General features: G+C 44.9%; 1 protein-coding gene across 11 annotated transcripts in view; it reads left to right on the top strand.

Annotated features, from left to right (window-relative positions):
* Window positions 1-8,002, top strand: part of frmd4a (FERM domain containing 4A) — a 523,313-nt gene extending 515,311 nt beyond the window's left edge. For 10 of the 11 annotated variants that reach the window (XM_063072636.1, XM_063072634.1, XM_063072635.1 and 7 more), the window contains 2 exons: window positions 2,735-2,831; window positions 7,406-8,002. In XM_063072636.1, coding sequence (XP_062928706.1) covers window positions 2,735-2,831; window positions 7,406-7,508 — 200 coding nt within the window. In that variant the 3' untranslated portion in view covers window positions 7,509-8,002. Of the gene's footprint in view, window positions 1-2,734; window positions 2,832-5,244; window positions 5,320-7,405 lie in introns of all 11 variants that reach the window. The other variant, XM_063072633.1, reaches the window with a different exon arrangement.
* The last annotated feature ends 11,079 nt before the right edge of the window (window positions 8,003-19,081 follow it).

The raw sequence follows: 19,081 nt of genomic DNA, 5'->3' as shown, positions 1-19,081 counted from the left end.
TTAGTATGTCAGTAGAAAAGAGCAAATTTTAGATTTCCAAACATTCATTTTCCAAAAAGTTTAATGTTACAGAGAAATGTTTGTATTTTATTAAAGGAAATAACATATTAAGAAATAGACCACTTTACAGACAAAAACTTGATTACTTAGTAAATATATGGTCCAGTGCATGATTAAACAAAGATAACAAACAGGATGCTGATGATCAATGACATAATGAGTTGAATGAGCTAAACAGAAACAGGTGTAGAAGGAATCAAACTGGGCAAAGGACAACCAAACTAGAAGGTGAGGCTGAGGTAGATGTGACAGTTTAGCTTCAAGTCATCAATTTTTACGCCAAGAGTGAGCATACCAACAAGATATAAGGTGGACATCCTGCATCGGCAAGATCTCTCCCGAGCAGAAATTTCACGGCAGGCAGGAGTTTCAAGATGTGCTGTCCAAGCTCTTCTGCAGTAGCACAAAGAAATGGGCAAGGCTGAGGACCAAACAGAGCGGTCGGTCACGGAGACTGTGTGCAGCAGATGAGATAAGTTAAACTGATGCCCCTTCGAAATCAGAAGAAATCCATCACTGCTATCAACACTGAACTCACAGAAACCACTGGAACCTCTACAGTCCAGAGAAGTCTTGTCGGAAATAGACTTCATTTAATTTTCTCCTAGTTTAGAAAATAGTGTATGCCTTTATTCCTTCTACCAATGTGCAGATCCATCTAACCTGAGGCAGTTTGCAGTAGTTTAGAGATAAGAGGTGAGAAGAAAATTGCACTGAAAATAGAATCCTGAAACTGGGATACATTATGATTTGTTCGGTGTGTAAGTCTGGAACAGAATTTCAGAACAAATAACAGAAGGAAAGAGTCAAAGACATTTGGGGTCCATTTGAACAAAAGAATTTGTACAATTCATGAAATCAACAGGGTAGTGAGGAAAGCTTTTGGCATGCTGGCCTTTGTAAGTCAAAGCACTGTGTATACAGTGCGGTTAGAGTCTTAGAGAATTATCGAACCGCATTTGGACCAGAGCCCATTGTGGCCCTCCCATCCAAGTACTTATCCAAACTTTTCTCAAATGTTGCAGTCAAACCTGCATCCACCACTTCTGCTGGCAGCTCGTTCCAGGATGTTTGTAAGGACACTGGCGAGGCCGCTCTTGAAGTTTTGTGCCGGTCACCCTGTTATAGGGAAGATGTTATTAAGCATGAACGAGTCCTGAAAAAAAATTACAATGATGTTGCCAAGACTCGAGGGACTGAGTTAAAGGGAGAGGTTGGATAAGGGTAGGACTTCATCCCCCTGGGGCATAGGGGCCTGAGGTGTGATCTGAAAGAGGTGTATAAAACCATCAGGGGTGAATGCACATAGTCTTCTTCCCAGCTTTGGGGAATCATGAATCAGAGGGCATACTGTAGGTTTAAGGTGAGAGGGGAGAGATTAAATAGGAAGTAGAGGGGCAACTTGTTATATACAGATGGTGGTGTGTATATAGAACAAGCTGCCAGGGACGGCTGGTGGTGCAAAGACATAGGCGCTGGACCTGGGAGTGGAGGTCCCCGGGTTCGAAACCAGTTGGGTCCACTCCCGAGTACGCTTTTCATCCGTGCCAGGTTGAGTGTCGAGATCGCAACTTGACCTCGTAAAATAAAGGGGAAAATATTTGTGTGAGGAGTGGCGTGCCACACAGTCTCTCTCTCTCTCTCTCTCTCTCTCTCTCTCTCTCTCTCTCTCTCCGCGCCTTGTAAAAACCATGAAAAAGACATCATCAGGGACGCACGCAGGGACACGCAAGTCGCACACGCACAAACACGCACGCACTCAGGCACACGCCAAAAAAAAAAAGAACAAGCTGCCAGAGGAAGTGGTTGAGGCAGGTACAATGCTGGCTAAAGGACAGGTGGGCATTTATTTATTTATTATTGATTGATTGATCGATCGATCGATCGAGATGCAGCGCAGTATAGGCCTTTCCGGCCCTTCGAGCCACACCACCCAGCAACCCCCAATTTAACCCTAGCCTAACCACGGGACTATTTACAATGACCAATTAACCTACCAACCAGTACATCTTTGGACTGTGGGAGGAAACCAGAGCACCCTGAGGAAACTCACGCGATCACAGGGAGACAGCAGTGGGAGTGGATAGGAAGAGTTTGGAGGGATATGGGCCAAATGGGATTATATAGGGTATCTCAGTTGGCACAGACCAGTTGGGCTGTAGGGCCTGTGTCCGAGCAGTATATCTGACTCTATCAGTCTTCAGCCCATGTCATTCAGGGGCTTGTGCAAATATTATTTTGTGACTATATATGCTGTATTGTAACTATGTGTGGTGTGTGTGACTACTGTGTTTTGCACCGTGGCCCCAGAGGAACGGTGTTTTGTTTAGCTGTATACGTGAGCGACAATCAACGTGAACTTGCATTATGACACAAAATGGGAGAGAGTGGAAGTTTTCAGTAGCAGAAGTGACGTATGTTCCTGACAGGACAGTTCAGAGGCAGGGACGCTAGTGTGACCAGCGGTGTGCACTCATAGTGAATGCAGCCTTGTTACAAACAATGGTATTGACATTGCTGCAGAATGGTTTATTCCTTCCATTGTGAGCTTAATACTGAGTCGAATGCCTTAATCCTAAATCTAACCCGTGAGTCAGGCTTTGTCAGAGGTTTTGTATTGCCTGCATGGATCTCTGTCTGACCATTATTGTGTTCTCTTTTCCCTCTCGGACAGCTTCACCTCGCAGTCAGAGGAGCACAACGCAGCCTGCTGAACTGGCCGTGACTTCCCCATCGAGCAGTCCTCACCACATCGTGTCCTGGCAGAGTGGGTGAGTCTAGCCGTCCGCCAACAAAGCCCACTGTCTTCGTACAGCTTTTATTCATAACTCTCCTTCACCTGTCATTATCGCTTCAAAGCCCTTTTGCCAAACTTCAGGCTCCATTGTTAATTAATTCGAGGATAGGACCCTACAGGGGACAATATCCGTACAGTAACCATGCTCTCTGGGGAGCCTACCTAAGTTACAATAGTTGCCATCAAGGATCAGGGTTACATATATGTTTTCCTTATATTTATTTAAATAGAAGGTAGAATATTCCAGCACAGTACAGGCTCTTCAGCCCATGATATTGTGCTGACCTTTTATCGTACTCCAAGATCAGTGTAACCCTTCCCTCCCACTTTTCCCTCTATTTTTCTTTCATCCTTGTGCCTACTTAAGAGATTCCTAGATGTCCCTAATCTATCTTCCTCTAACACCAACCCCTGGAAGTACATTCCACGACCTGCCACTCTCTGTATAAAATTCTACCTCTGACATCTCCCCTTGTACTTTTCTCCATTCAGCTTAAATGGATGCCCTCTAGTGTTGGCCGTTGCTGCCCTGGGAAAATGATGCTGGCTGTCCAGGGATAAAGGCTCTGGCTGTCCACTCTGTCTGTGCCTCTTATCACCTTACACACCAATATCAAGTCGCTTCTCATCCTCCTTCGCTCCCCAGAAAAAAGGCCCTAGCTGACTTAACCTTTCCTCATATGACGGTGTCTCTAATCTAGTTAGCGTCCTGGTAAACCTCCTCTGCACCCTCTTGGAAGCTTCTGCATCCAGGACTGAACACAATACATCAAGTGTCGTTTAACCAGCGTTTTATAGAGCTGCAACATTACCTCACGGCTCTTGAATTGAATCCCCTGACTAATGAAGACCAACACACCACACACCTTTAAGCACCCTATCAACTTGTGCGGCAACTTTGAGGGATTTATGGGCATGGATCCCAAGATCCCTCTGTTCCTCCACACTGCCAAGAATCCTGCTATTAACTCTGTACTCTGCCTTCAAGTTCGACCTTCCAAAGTGAATCACTTCACACTTCTCTGGGTTGAACTGCATCTGCCACTTCTCTGCCCAGTTCTGCATGCTGTCAGTGTCCCATTGTACCCACAACAACCCTCTATCCACAACTCCACCAACAATGAGGGTGGGTAACCCTTGTGTGTCCATGTAACACATAAAGCTACAGTAGCATAGCAGTTAGCACTGCGCTATTACAGCTCGGGGCATCGGAGTTCAGAGTTCAGTCCCGGCATCCTCTGTAAGGAGTCTCTATACATCCTCCCCTTGGAATACCTGGGTTCTCCCAGGGTCTGTCGGTTTCCTCCCACTCTCCAGAGGCATACCGGGTAGGTTAATTGTCCCATGTTAGGGTTAGGGATAAATCTGGGTTGTTGGAAGTTGCTGGGCGGTGCAGAGCTACTCCCCGCCTGCATCTCTAAACTTAAAAAAGATAATCTTCATCTTTCTATCCAGGCAGATCATTCTGTACATAAACACATCGAGAGGGTACCAAAGGAAACCAAACAGAGGATGGGGGATTACAGTTACAGGGAAAGGGCAGTGCAGGCAGATAACTAAAGTGACAAGCTAGACTGAGAGATCACAAGTTCATTTTGATTGTATGAGAGGTCTGTTCAATAGTCTGATACCTGTGGGATAGAAGCTGTCCTTGAGCCTGGTGGTTTGTGTTCTCAAACCTTTGCCCCTGGGTTTGAAACATTATCACAGCATCCATCCAGTCCTACCACCTCAGAGTTGTATTTATTTTATTAAAGATCCACCCTTCAGCTGCTGTGCATGTAGATTAAATCAGCTCTCTCTTTGCTTGTAAAAGGCTCTTGATTAGTAAGGCATCAAACGTTTTGGGGAAAGGGCATGAGAATGGGGTTCAGAGGGATATTGTCAGCCATGATGGAATGGTGGAGCAGACTCAATGGGCCAAATGGCCTAATTCTGCTCCTATGTCTTATGGGCTAAAACAACCTTTTGGTCAACGAGAATCTGCTCTGAAGGGAAATATATCCTTCAAGTGCGTAGACCAAATCGGGTGCAGTCTCATCAATGCCATGGTCTACTTCCCTCCTTCTGTACCCCAGAGCTCTTGGAATAAACAGTTGGAGTGAGAGTGAGTGATGGAATTGTTGTATCGTCTTATATTTTGTAATCTTCCTCTTTGTCTTCTGTCTTCTACCGTGCATGCAACTTAAAATCCAAGCAGAATATGAAATGTCTGACTGATGTAACACACAGTTTCATTACCAAACGGGTTCTTGGTCATTTCAACACTAAAAGGCATGTTTCGTACTAACCTTCTGACCTCAAGTTCTGACTAACCTTTTCCTCACTTTCTTCTTTTTCACTAATATTCAATCTTACCTGGTCCTCTTTCGCCTGCTGTCCTATAGAGAAGCAACAGAAAACAGCCCACTTCACGATGAGCAGACTCTCTCGCCAACTCACCAAAGCCCAGTAAAGTAGAGGTACAGTAAAGATGAGCCGTGTGGTACACGTCCCTCACTCTGCACAGTCCGTTTCTGTGTATTCCCTTTGTGGTGTATGTTACTTCAGTAAACTCCTCCACAAAATCAGCTTAGAATTTCGAGTTTGAGTTCAGAGGAATGAGGGGGGATCTCATTGAAACCTATTGAGTATTGAAAGGGCTGGGTAGAGTGGATTTGGAGGGGATGTTTCCTGTAATGGGGGTGTCTGGGGCCAGAGGACACAGCCTCAGAACCGAAGTATGTCCCTTTAGAACAGAGATGAGAAAGAATTTCTTTAGCCAGAGGGTAGTGAATCTGTGGAATTAATTAACTCCCAAGTTAGCTGTGGAGGCCAAGTCACGGTATAATTAAAGCGGAGGTTGATAGGTTCTTGATTAGTCAGAACATCCAAGGTTACAGGGAGAAGGCAGGAAAATGGAGTTGAGCAGACTTAGTGGACTGAATGGCCTAATTCTGCTCCTCTGTACAGTCTTAAAATGAAACCTCTGTGGTGATAAAGTTGTTGCCGTAGTGTGTGGTTTCATGTATACAAAACTACGAGGGGGTAGTTGAGGGAGACAGTAAGGATCGTTTTGCCTTGGTGGAGGTGTCTAAAGCAAGAGAAGAGAGGGAGGAGATTTAGAGAAGATCTGTGGGGATGTTTTTTTCCACTCAGAGGGTTGTGGGAAGCTGCCTCTGCCGAAGGAGATGGTGAGGCTGAGAGACTCACGACATTACAGAATTATCTGGACAAGCCGAGATGAGAAGGTGAATAGGAACAGACTAGACTTGAGACTGGTGGGGACGTTGTGGTCAGTACAGACACAGATGTGTGACCGGTGTAGTACGACCCCGTGACCGGATCGGTCTGACCCTGTGACCGGATCAGTCTGACCCTGTGACCAGTGCGGTGTGGACCCTGGGACTGGTGGGGACGTGGTCAGTACAGACACAGACGTGTGACCGGATCGGTCTGACCCTGTGACCGGATCAGTCTGACCCTGTGACCAGTGCGGTGTGGACCCTGGGACGGATACAGACATCGTGATCGGTACAGATGTTGTCAGGAGGGGACCCAGGGGGAGGTGATAGGTAGGTGAGGAGAGGAGGTAAGAGGCCAGAGTGAGGAATGGAAGGAGGAGGGGGAAAACAATGTTCATGTCATCAGGTTGGAGACTACCCAGACAGAATATGAGGTGTTACCCCTCCACCCTGAGACTGGCCTCATCGTGGCAAAAGAGGAGGCCGCGGACCGACATGTTGGAACAGGAATGGGGATACAAATTAAAATAGTTGGCCACCGGGAAATTTTGCTTTTGGCGAATGGCGCAAAGGTGGTTGGCAAAGCGGTCCCCCAATTTATGTCAGCTTTCAGAGTTATTTTGGGGAAAGGACACGGTCTCTAAAGTTGGGTCATAAATCAGCCACTGAACATTAGGACAGGCTGAAGGGACTGTGTGATATTGTTGCCACAGGTATCAAGGTACAGTGGAAAACTTTGTTTTGCATGTCATACATTCAGATCATTACACAGTGCATGAGGTAGTACAAAATAAAACAATGACAAAATGCAGAATAAAGAGTTACAGTTAGAGAGAGAGTGCAGTGCAGGCAGGCAATGAGGAACAAACCATAATGAGGTAGAGAGTGAGTTCAGGAGTCCATATTATCGTAATAGGGAACAGTTGAAGAATCTGATAACAGTGGGGTAAAAGTGTAGACAGAGTCCATGGGGGGGTAGGCTGGTTTCTGTGATGTGTTGGTTTGTGTCCACAACTCTCTGCAATTTCTTGCAGTCACGAGCAGAGCAGCTACGGTACCAAGCCATGATGCATCTGGATAACAACATTGAAAGGATACTCAGACAGTTACATGGATAGAAAAGGTAGCTGGATATGGGTCGAATGCAGGGAATTAGGACTGGCTTAATGGCATCTTGCTCAGCATGAATGAGTTGAGCCGAAAGGCCTTTTTCCATGCTGTTTCATTCTATGACTAGTGAACTACAAATTAGCAATGTGCTACTGTACGATTTGCTAAATAGCCGATGATGGGTTTGACTGACTGTGACTTTCTCTTCCTTCAGGCCCTATCAGGACACTTGCTACATGGACAGGTCCCTCTATTCAGAATTAGCAGACGTCCAGTGGTATGGGAGCGACAGTGCTAAACCTGGAACTCTCGTCTGACCAATGACCTCAGCTCAAAGTACAAGCGTTGAGTCCATCCAGTGATCATCTCACTGCCCTTTGTCACTGCCTTACTCTATGCACAGCTAGGGACCAGAAATCTCAGCTCCAAGCACACCCACAAAGGAAATTTCTAAGCCAAGCTAAAGTGAATCCTCAGTAAAGTACCACAAACTGTGCTCTATTTTCCTCTCTCTCTCTCTCTCACCCCCACTCCGCTCCACCCCTACCCCTCTCACTCCCTCACCACCCCCCCTCTCCCCTTCCCCCTCTCCCCTTCCCCCTCTCCCCTTCCCCCTCTCCCCCCTCTCTCACCCCACTCTCTATCTCCCCCTTTCTGTATTTCTCTCTGTCTCTCCCCATCTCTCTCTCTCTCTCTCTCTCTCTCTCTCTCTCTCTCTCTCTCTCTCTCTCTCTCTCTCTCTCTCTCTCTCTCTCTCTATCTCTCTCTCTCTCTCTCTCTCTCTCTCTCTCTATCTCTCTCAATCTCTCTCAGGTAACCACCTGGTCAAGAATAACAAAGGTTTTTTACAGTTGAAGTCAGATTGCAAATCCTACCCACCGGACCTCCCTTTGTAAAAGTCTGTGTGATTCCATTCTGATCTCTAGTGGGGAACAAATGCCAATAGTTTAGGAACAAGATACTTCAGAACTTAACCAAGCTTAATGTTTACTTGAATTTTACCGAAGACCAACTTTAAGCTAAAGAGAACAAGCTGGACAGATGTTGTCCATTGGTTACCAGTCAAGTAAACAAGCGGGCAAACAGGGAACAATGGTTATGGTTGTCTGCATATCCCAACTGGAAGAGGCTGAGCAGACACAAATACAGGACCGGAGGTTTGATTCCTAGCACCTGTTTCACACTGGCGTTGGAAGAGGAATTTGACCCCAGTATGTTGCCAATTCGTGCTCCACTGACAGGCCCTGCAAAATATCTGAAAAATGCATTTGTCATGTTAACGAGTGCCGGGGGTGTAGGAAAAAAGTCTTTCCTCTCTTTACACAACACGGTTATGAAATGGAGACTGTATGATACGTCACTGATTCACAGATTCAGTGTGAGATAAAGCACATGATTAATATAATCTGTATATTTTTGAGTTGAGAGAAAAATTGATATAAAATCAGTCCCTGGTTCAAGATGAAAATCATTTTACCAGTCACGCATTCTCTTCAAAGGCTTTAGCTGATTTAGTGGAAGAGACCTTGGAGAGTTATCAACCCTTGGAAGGCCTCACGAAATTTTAAAAAAAATATTTTCCCATGAAGTACTCATCAGAAGTAATTTAGTGACTATAAAGTTTGGCAGGCAGAGTGTGTGTGTGCTCACTCCAGATTTCTCAGCAAGGGGGCTGTTACAGACATAGAGCTCCCTCTCTCTCTCTCTTCTGCATTTCTGAATGGCGGAGGGTTTCCTGTTTGAGAGGAAGGTGAACCGAACATCAGTGCTGAGGCAGCACCACTGTGTGTGGTCCTGGAGCAAGGATAAATTGCTTCAGTAAACCAGACACCACCGTTTGTTTTCGGGAGACAGCTAAGAGGGATTTGCGTTACGTTAAAGAGGCCAACATTCTCAGATGCCACCATGCATTTATCGTGGGGTGAATTTTTCTTTCTAATTCTCTGTTTCAGTTACCATTGTGGAAAATGTTAAAGTTCCAATATGTTTTATAAATCAGTATTAGTTTAGTTTGGCCATAGACAGTTACATTCAGGTGCTCACCCAACAGAACAGTTACCACTAGAATAGATGTAGGTTTTAAAATCTATAAATGTCAATAGTTTTATTACAAGTTTGTGTAAATTAAAGCAATGTAGTTAAAACAAATTCAGTAGATTGCGGCCTGAAATGACTGTAGATTCTAAAAGAGCATGTAAAATGTCTTTTTTTTACCCCTCTTTTTGTTCAATTTTAATCAAAGAGGATTATGTATGGCGTAGAAAATGCAGAATTATGAAATTCTGCTATTAATTTATTCTTTTTGTATTAAGAATTTGTATAGTACCTTTACATTTTACAGAAGTGTTGTCGAGAATTCTGAAATGAAGCATTTTCAAGATAATGAATTTGGTGGTTCTTGAAATTAACAAAATAAATTATTACTGTATGTTACAAAAGCCTGGCACTTGTTTTCGGATTCAGATCCATTTATTGATCACATATACATGGAAATATTAAGTGAAATGCATTGTTTGTGTCAACGTTGACTGTTTGTTCCTCTCCATAGATGCCACCTGACCTGCTGAGTTCCTGCAGCATTTTGTGTGTGTTGCCAAGCATGTTCTGGGAGTCGGCCCACAAGTGTCGCCATACGTTCTAGTGCTGACATAGTGTGCCCACAATGTTCAGCAGAACAACACAAACAACAACAACAAAACAAACCCCTTTGCTCCCTTCCCCCGTTTACATACACGGACAGGCCTCCTCCGGGCCCCTGAACTCCCGAGTTGTCTCACACACCAGGGCATCTCCATTTCTTGCCATGGTCTTGGAGCTGGAGGATTTGGCTCAGGCATGTCAGAAATGTTGTTCCTCTGATGAAACTTAAAGTTCCAGCTCCTTGGGCTTTCCTGGTGACTAATTTTTTAAAATTTTAAACAGCAAAAATGAACTACTTGATTGTATAATGTAACTAAAGGAACAGTTATTGCATTTTGAGAAAATCTGCAGAATAGAAAATACCTACCAGCATAACTGTATTAATAAAATAATGCATGGTCTTAAACCAGGGTATTACAGAACATAGAACCACTGGTCCAGATCCCACTGCAAGCTTTGATTGTCTTTCTCACTGTCCACTACACCTCCAGTCTTGGTGTCATCCACAAATTTGCTGATCCAGTTAACCACTTTATCATCCAGATCGTGGATACAGATGACAAACAATGGACCCAGCACCGATCCCTGCAGGACCCCCCTAGTCACAGACCTCCAGTCAGAGAGACAACTCATTGAAACCTGTTAAATGTTGAAAGGTCTTGATCAAGTGCACGTGAACAGGAAGTTTCCTTTCCTGGGGGAGTCTAAGACCAAGGACATGGCCTCAGAATAGAGGGACTAACATTTAGAATGGAGATGAGAATCTCTTTATCCAGAGGGTGGTGAATCTGTGGAATTCGTTGCCACAGGCAGCTGTGGAGACCAAGTCATTGGGTATTATTTAAGGCAGAGGTTGATAGATTCTTGATTAGTCATGATGTGAAGGGATACAGGGAAAGCAGGAGATTGGGGCTGAGAGGGAAATGGATCAGCCATGATGAAATGGGAGAGCAGGTTTGATGGGCCAAATGGCCTAATTCTACTCCTATATCTTATGGTCATCATCATTATGTGCCAAGTCGCATGACGTGGGCGATCATGGTCCACACCATGATTGTTCTTGGCAAATTTTCTACGAACTGGTTTGCCATTGCCTTCTGGGCAGTGCCTGTACAAGATAGGTGACCTCAGTCATTATCAATACTCTTCAGAGATTGTCTGCCTGGTGTCAGGGGTCACATAACCAGGACTTGTGATAATGCAGCAGCTGCTCATACGACCATCCACCACCTGCTCCCATGACCCTATTCAGGGGTGGGGGGCTAAGCAGGTGCTACACTTTGCCCGAGGGTGACCTGCAGGCTAGTGGAGGGAAGGGGCGTCTCATGCCTCCTTTGGTAGAGATGTATCTCCCTTGTATTAGACAATAATAATACAATACCTATAATAAGCATTTTAAATATATTTGTTAACAGTGGATGATTTAAGCTGAGACCCTTCATCAGGACTGGAAAGGAAAGGCAAAGAAGGCTATAAGGTGGGGGAGGAGTAGAAATACAAGCTGGGAGGTGGTAGGTGAAAGCCAGATGGGTGGGAGAGGAAGTAAGAAGCTGGGAGGTGATAGATGGAAAAGGCGAAGAGCTGGAGATGAAGGAATCTGATAGGAGAGGAGAATGGAGTGGGGGGGGAAGAGGAGGAGGGGCACTAGGAAGAGGTATTAGGCAGGTTAGAAGGGAGCCAGAATGGGAAGGGGGAGGGGGAAATACCAGAAATGAAAGAAATCAATGCTCACCTTTTAAATACTGTTAATTTACCTGTTTTATCTTCTTCCTCTGGCATCTCATTCCAGACACCCACCACTCTGTGTAAAAATAAAGTTGCCCCTCAAGTTCCTTTCAAATCTCTCCCACCTCACTTTAAACCTCTGCCCGTTTGTTCCAGATTCCCTAACCCTGGGAAAAAGTCTGAATCTGAGTGTTTATGCTGAGAGTAACCCCATTTAAAATAACGGAAAATTATTTGAAGAAAAGCTGTCCTGATTTATTTAATTATTTAACTGGTCATAGCAGTTAAAGTCATAACACACCACAGTACAGAAATGGGTCCTTCGGCCCACCTAGTCCATGCCAGCCTGGTTTGATATTGCTGCAGGTAATGTAACAGACGATAGCCATCGATAGACATCCATGTATCCAAACTTCTTGTAGAAGTATTGCAACTGAACCGGCAGCATGTTCCACACCCTGGGTGACGAAGTTCCCTTCAGATACCCCGTAAGTATTTCACCTTTCACCCTAAAGTTATGACTTCCCATTCTAGTCTTGCCCGAAATGAAGTGGCAAAAGCTGCATGCATTCCCTTTGTCTATACATTTCATGCTGCCTGGATTAGAGGGCGTATTTTGTAAGAGAGGCTGGATAAACTTGGCTTGTTTTCTCTGGAGAAGAGGGAAGCTGAAAGTAGTTTATAAGACTATGAGAGGCATAGATAGGAAGATCTAGTAGGATAGGCACAGAAAACTCTGATCTCAAACCTCCGCTGCCTTGCAACTATATCCACTCATGGGGGAGGCTTCGGGATTAAATCCCGAGGAAGAATCCAAAGTCCCTAACATTGAGTTCAACACTGATCGGCAACTCTGCTACTGGTGCCAAATTGTTTCAGTCTCTGCCGTTCCTTTGGGTTCATCAGATGCTTGGAGAGGGAGCCTGCTGCATGGGCAACAGCTTGCTCTCCATATTGTACTGCCCTGGCTTACGTACTGGATTGCATATCACATCGACAGCTAGGTCACAGTATCTATGGTTGACCCCAACCAACGGAGGCCGACAAGATAGAGTAGACAGCTGGTATCTTTTTTCCAGAGTGGAAATATCTAATATTAGAAGGCATGGATTAAAAGCGAGGGTGGTGGTGTGATAAGTTCAAAGGAGATGTCAGGGGCAAGTTTTCTTTTTACACAGAGAGTGATGGGTGCCTGAAATTATATTAAATAGAAACTCAACAGGTTGGGCAGCGTCTGTGGAAGGGAATTGGTGATGGACCAGATGAAAGGTCTTGAGCCATCAACTAGATGCAGGAGCCAGATCTCAAACAAGGATGGGACAACGTACAGAAAGGAGACAGAGAGCCTAGTGGCACGGTGTCTTGAAAACAATCTCTCCCTCACTGAAAGATGATGGAGACAAATGTTGTCTCTTGTGTGTTTGAGTCTTAAAGGTGCAGATGAAGACTTGGAAAGAGAATTTGGTCTCATTTTCCATTCCCCATTCTGATTATCTTCTCACCCCTTCTCTCCTCCTCACCTGTCCATCACCTCCCTCTGGTTCCCTTCCTCCTTCCCTTTCTCCCATGGTCCACTCTCCTCTATCAGATTCCTTCTTCAGCCCTTTATCTCTTCCACCTATCACCTCCCTTCTTACTTCATCCCCCCCTCGCCCACCCACCAACCTTCCCCCTCACCTGGTCTCACCTACCACCTGCCAGCTTGTACTCATCCCAAACCCACCATCTTATTCGGGCTTCTGCCTTCTTCCTTTCAAGTTCTGATGAAGGGTCTCAACCCAAAATGTTTATTCCCCTCTACATCAATGTTGCCTGACCTGCTGAGTTCCTCCAATATTTTGTGTGTGTTGTAGATGAATTCAATTACTTGGCCTTTCTTTAGTTGGTACAGTCATGATGAACTGAATGGTTCTGTGATAATCTTACAATGATGGTTTCTGGTGTCAGCAATGACTTTCTATTTGGTCCTGGAGTATGTCATGCACACACAGTGGTGGTGTGGTATGGTAGCATTGTGGTTAATGTAGCACTCCACAATAGCAGCTGTAAGATCAGTATTCAATTCCTGCCTCTGCCTGTAAGTAGTTTGTACGCTCTGCCCATGACCTCCAGGTGCTCCAGTTTCCTGCCACAGTCTGAATACATACCAGTTAGGGTTGGTGAGTTGTGGGCATGCTATGTTGGCGCCAGAAGCATGGTGACGCTTGCAGGCTGCCCCCCAGCACATCCTCAGACTGTGTTGGTTGTTGATGCTAATTACACTTTTCACTGCATGTTTCATTCTACAGTACTGTGCAAAAGTCATACGCACATATATATAGCTAGGGTGTCTAAGACTCTTGCACAGTTCTGCAGTAATTTTATGTATTGCATTGTACTGCTACTGCAAAAAAAAACAAACTTCATGACATATATGAGTGATGATAAACCTGATTCTGATATGGGTCTCCTTTGTGGACTGAGAGTGGGAAAGGTGACATCCCCACCCCTGGCACTCCCTCTCTGCCACCTGTCCCACACCCCACCCATGACGTTCCATCCTTGCCATTCCAAACATACTTTGCTCCCTCCAGATTACAAACTTGCTTTCCACTCCACAAAGACAAATACAGTACTGTGCAAAAATCCTAGGCACCCTAGCTATATATATGTGCATAAGATTTTTGCACAGTACCGTACATGTGACAAATAAAGCTGCTCTTGAATCTTCAGTGTTCTCCTGGAGTGTAGAAGAATGAGGGGAGATTTGATAGAAGCATACAAAATTATGAGACGTATAGAAAGGATAACTGCAAGCAAGCTTTTTCCATTGGAGGTTGGGTGAGAATCAAACTACAGGTCATGGGTTAAGGATGAAAGGAGAAATGTTCGAGGGGAACAACTTCATTCGAAGGGTTGTGAGAGTGTCAGCACAAATAGTAGATGTGGGCTTGGTTTCAACACTTCAGAGAAATAAGTACATGGATGGGAGAGGTATCAAGGGCTATGATCCAGGTATGGGTTGATGGGACTAGACATTAATAGTTTGGCATAGGCTAGATGGGCTGAAGGGCCTGTTTCGGGGCTGTAGTCCTTCATGGCTCTATGACTCTAGTTTGCCTGAAACAGAACCTGTACAACAACTGGATATTAGAAAACCATAGAACTTGGAGCGGAAAAATAACCTTCACTGCAGTGTGTGGAAAGAGGGAACATGATGGATAGTTCTCACAACATCTGTCTCACGTTCTGCAAGGCGCAGGAAGTGTAAAAGTAAAACCATGTGCAAGAACAGACTGTGGTCCAACAAAGGTCTGTCTGTCAGACACCAGCCTGCGCTGCAGTCGGGGAAGGAACTGGAAATTCTCAGGCCCGACCTCCCCCTGTGAAGGGCAATGAGGACATGTGAACACTTTACAGCATTGGAACAGGGCCATTAAGTGCTCTTAAGTACTCATTAGCTTTACAATCTCAGTATTTATTAGAAAAACTGAAGCCAAGTATTTTGTGACTTCTCAGATCTCATGGATATCACGTTTAATTTTATTTAGAGATACAGCACGGTTACAGCCGTTTGCAGTCCAATGAGTTCGCGCCACCCGATTAAACCCGTGTGACCCATTAACCTACTAACCCGTACGCGTTTGCACTGTGGTTGGAATCTGCCACACCCGGGGGAAACCCATGATATCAAGGGGAGATTTACAGACTGAACCCAGATCTTACGCCTGGTGCTGTGAAGCGCTGTGCCAACCACTACACTACCGTGCCTCCCCGTCTATCCTCAGGTCTTCTGGTACCCTGCATGTGGCAAATGCAGATGCAAAAATCTCCAATGTGAAGACTTACCCGCAGCAATATCAAACCTAACATCATACAGATTACAGTAATGCTTCATCTTTCTACAAACCAATGTGATAATGACAGATAATCCGCTTGAGGGGTGAATGTTGGCCAAGACATAGAGAGATAATGTCCCTCCTCGTTTTCCAAAGAATATCATAGATTTTGTTTTATTTAGAGATACAGCACTGTAACAGACACTTCCGTCCCAATGAGCGCACACCGCCCATTCACACCCAGGTGGCTAATTACCCTAATAACCTATACATCTGCGCAATACAAGAGGAAACCAGAGCACCCAGAGGAAAGCCACACAGTCACAGGGAGAACGCACATACATGCAGCAGTGGAAATTGAATATGGGTCACTAGTGCTGCAATAGCTTTCTCCTTCCAAGAGGACCACCACCTTGCTGTGGTTTGGAGGCTTGTGTACCTCAATGACCTGGAGAGCTATGCTGGCTGGAGTCAGGACTTTATGCTTTGGCTCTTGGTAGGGTTCACCCATTCCAACCAGGTCAAAGGGTAGAGGCCAGGCTAAGAGTGGTTCACTGGTCCTCCAGGTTTGGGGGTTCAGCTCAGAGTTAACAGCCCTGACCAGTGAAAAAGAAAATGAAGAATCCTTCTACATCTGAGCGTGACGGTATTCCTGAGTCTCCATGACTGATGGTAGAGAAAGCCAAGAGGAAGCTACTGACATGATGAAGGAAGCATTGAACATCACCAGAGATGGATGACTTTCATTGCTGCCCTAAATACCAGCGGCATAACAGGCAAGAACACAACCACTGCACTACTGTGACCCCAACATATAGTACCACATCGTGTTCTCTCTCTGTCTCCATTGTGTACACTATCCCACCCTTGTTTAAGATCTCACTCCACCTGGTTGATCAAGTTGAGATCCTTCATTTGGTTCACTGTCCATTTCCTTCTAGATACAGTCCTGTGCAAAAGCCTTAGCTAGGACGCCTGAGACTTTTGCACAGAACTGTATTTGTCAACATGAGTGGAGAGCAAGTTTGTAAATCTGGCGGGAGCAAACGATGTTAGGAATGGTGAGGGTTTAGTGCAATGGGAGGGGTGTGGGACAGGTGGCAGAGCAGAAGAGCCATGGATTGGGGGTGGGGGGGAGGCATGGGTGCAGACACACCCAGCCCTGAGACACCAGGCAAGGTCATTTAATTCCAAACAATTGGTTTATTGATTACAGAATGTCTCTCTGGTGCTTCCCAATCCCTCCCCTCTCCCTTCCCTTTTCCTAACCATGATTCCCCTCTCCCTACCCCCTTCCCACTCTCAGTCCACAACAGAGACCCACATCAGAATCAGGCTTATCATCACTCACAAATGTCATGAACTTTGTTTTTTTTTTGTGGAAGTACAGAGCAATATATAAAATTACTACAGTACTGTGCAGAAGTCTTCGTCACCTAGCTATATACATGCCTAAGGCATTTGCACAGTATTGTTACTTATATATTGTAACATTTACGGGTTGAACTGTCACAAGAAAACAGCAACCATCACCAAGGACGTCCAGCATCCAAGCCATGCTCTCTTCTCAATACTACAATCGCGGAGAAGATACAGGAGCTTTAGGTCCCACACCACCGGGTTCAGGACCAGTTATTACCCTACCACCGTCAGGCTCCTGAACCAGCATGGACAACTTCACTCACCCCAATGCTAACTGACTCCACAACCTGCAGACTCACTTTCAAAGTCTCTACAAATCCATATTCATTTATGTTTAATGTTTTAATTTGCGCTATTTGTCTTCCTTTTCACATTGGTTGTTTGTCAGTTGTTGTTTAGTTATAGTTGTTCATAAATTCTATTGTATTCCTTTATCTTCCTGCAAACACCTGCAAGAAAATGAACCGCAAGGTAGTGTGTGGGGATGCACAGTGTGCGTACTGTCTGGAAGCAGATATGACAGAGGTGTATAAAGGCTGCTTGACAGATAGGTGAATCTACAGGGGTATAGATCATGTGCTGGCAGAAGGGATTTGGTTCATAATTTTATAAACCTCTATCAGGTCTTCTTATCATCCACAGCTGCTTTGATTTCTTGCTTTTAATCCAGTGAGCGTAACTATAATTGACAGCTGAAACCAGAAATAATTTAACAAACAGCTGACTTTTCACCCTGAACACCATTTAGTCCTTATTTTAAGAAACGGTTTGAGAACAATATGGATACCACTTCCCCATGGATACTGACAGCACTCCCTCTTTAGACTCTTAGACCAATGTCTTCCCGAGCAATCTGGAGTACTTGAGGGATCCTAAGAGGGAACTCACTTCACTCGGAAGGGAGTGCAGGTGCAGAATGAATGGAAGTGGTGGATGCAGATTCGACTGCAAAACTTAAGAAAAGTTTGGATAAGTACATGGATGGGAGGGTTGATGAGACTAGGTGGAAGAGCAGTACAGCATGGACTAGATGGGCCAAAGGGCCTGTTTCTGTGCCATTGTGCTCTGTGACTTTTTAACTCAGGCACAACTTTGCTCCAATGCACTGAAGAGGGGTCCAGGCTCTGAGCTGAGAGGAGTGTGAATTCAGTGACAACATTGCAAAGTTTAGATCAGTAATGATTGGTAAGAAAGGGTTAAACCTGCTGGGATTGTTGGTAACTGTGAGATTGATGCTGTAAGAGACTCCCTCTAATTTGTGTCAATTAAACTGCCCACACTTCAATGGATACAGGCATACAAAAACATAATTAGTATTCCTGCTCTATAGGCAACTCTCAACTATTGAGACACAGGCGCCCTCTGGTGTCTGCATGAAATTCTGCAGTGGTCCAGATCAGAGTGATCATGGAGAGGATGTTTCCAACAGCTCGAAGAGTCTAAGACCAGAGGGCACAGCCTCAGAATAGAAGAACAGAGATGAGGAAGAATTTGTTGAGCCAGAGGGTGGTGAATCTGTGGAATCTGTGATTGTGGAAGCCAAGTCATTGGATATATTAAAGTGGAAGTTGGTAGGGCCTTGATTAGTAAGGGCATCAAATGTTACAGGGAGAAGGCAGGGAAATGGGGTTCAGAGGGATAATAAATCAGCTGTGATGGATTGGTGAAGCAGACTAGATGGGCCAAATGGCCTAATTCTCCTCCTGTGTTGTATGGTCTTAAGAAATACTACGGATTGAGAGTAGGGGAGATTCAAACAAGAGGACATGAGTTGAGAGTTAAAGGGCAAAAGTTTAGGGGTAACATGAGGGGGAACTTCTTTACTCAGAGAGTGGTAGCTGTGTGGAACAAGCTTCCAGCAGAAGTGGTTGAGGCAGATTCGATGTTGTCATTTAAAGTTAAATTGGACAGCTATATGAACAGGAAAGGAATGGAGGGTTATGGGCTGAGTGCAGGTCGGTGGGACTAGGATAGGGTAAGAGTTCGGCACAGACTAGAACGGCTGAGATGGCCTGTTTCCATGCTGTAATTGTTATATGGTTATATGGATTCTGAAAATCAGAAATACTCACCTGTTTGCTCAGTGCTTCACATTTTGAAATTTCAGGTTGACTAGCCTTGCACTAGAACCAGAAATCATTACTGAATTAACTATTTGTGATATACAATGGATTTTGGTTAATTGTGCTATCAGTTAATCGCAGCGACCTCTTTTTAGGACAACTTTCAAAGAACAACAAAAAATTGAGAAAATTCTCTTTGTTTATTTGAGACACAATTCCGCT

This window comes from Mobula hypostoma, chromosome 20 (assembly GCF_963921235.1).
Source record: "Mobula hypostoma chromosome 20, sMobHyp1.1, whole genome shotgun sequence".
Lineage (NCBI taxonomy): Eukaryota > Metazoa > Chordata > Chondrichthyes > Myliobatiformes > Myliobatidae > Mobula > Mobula hypostoma.
This window is presented reverse-complemented; position numbering and strand designations above follow the sequence as displayed.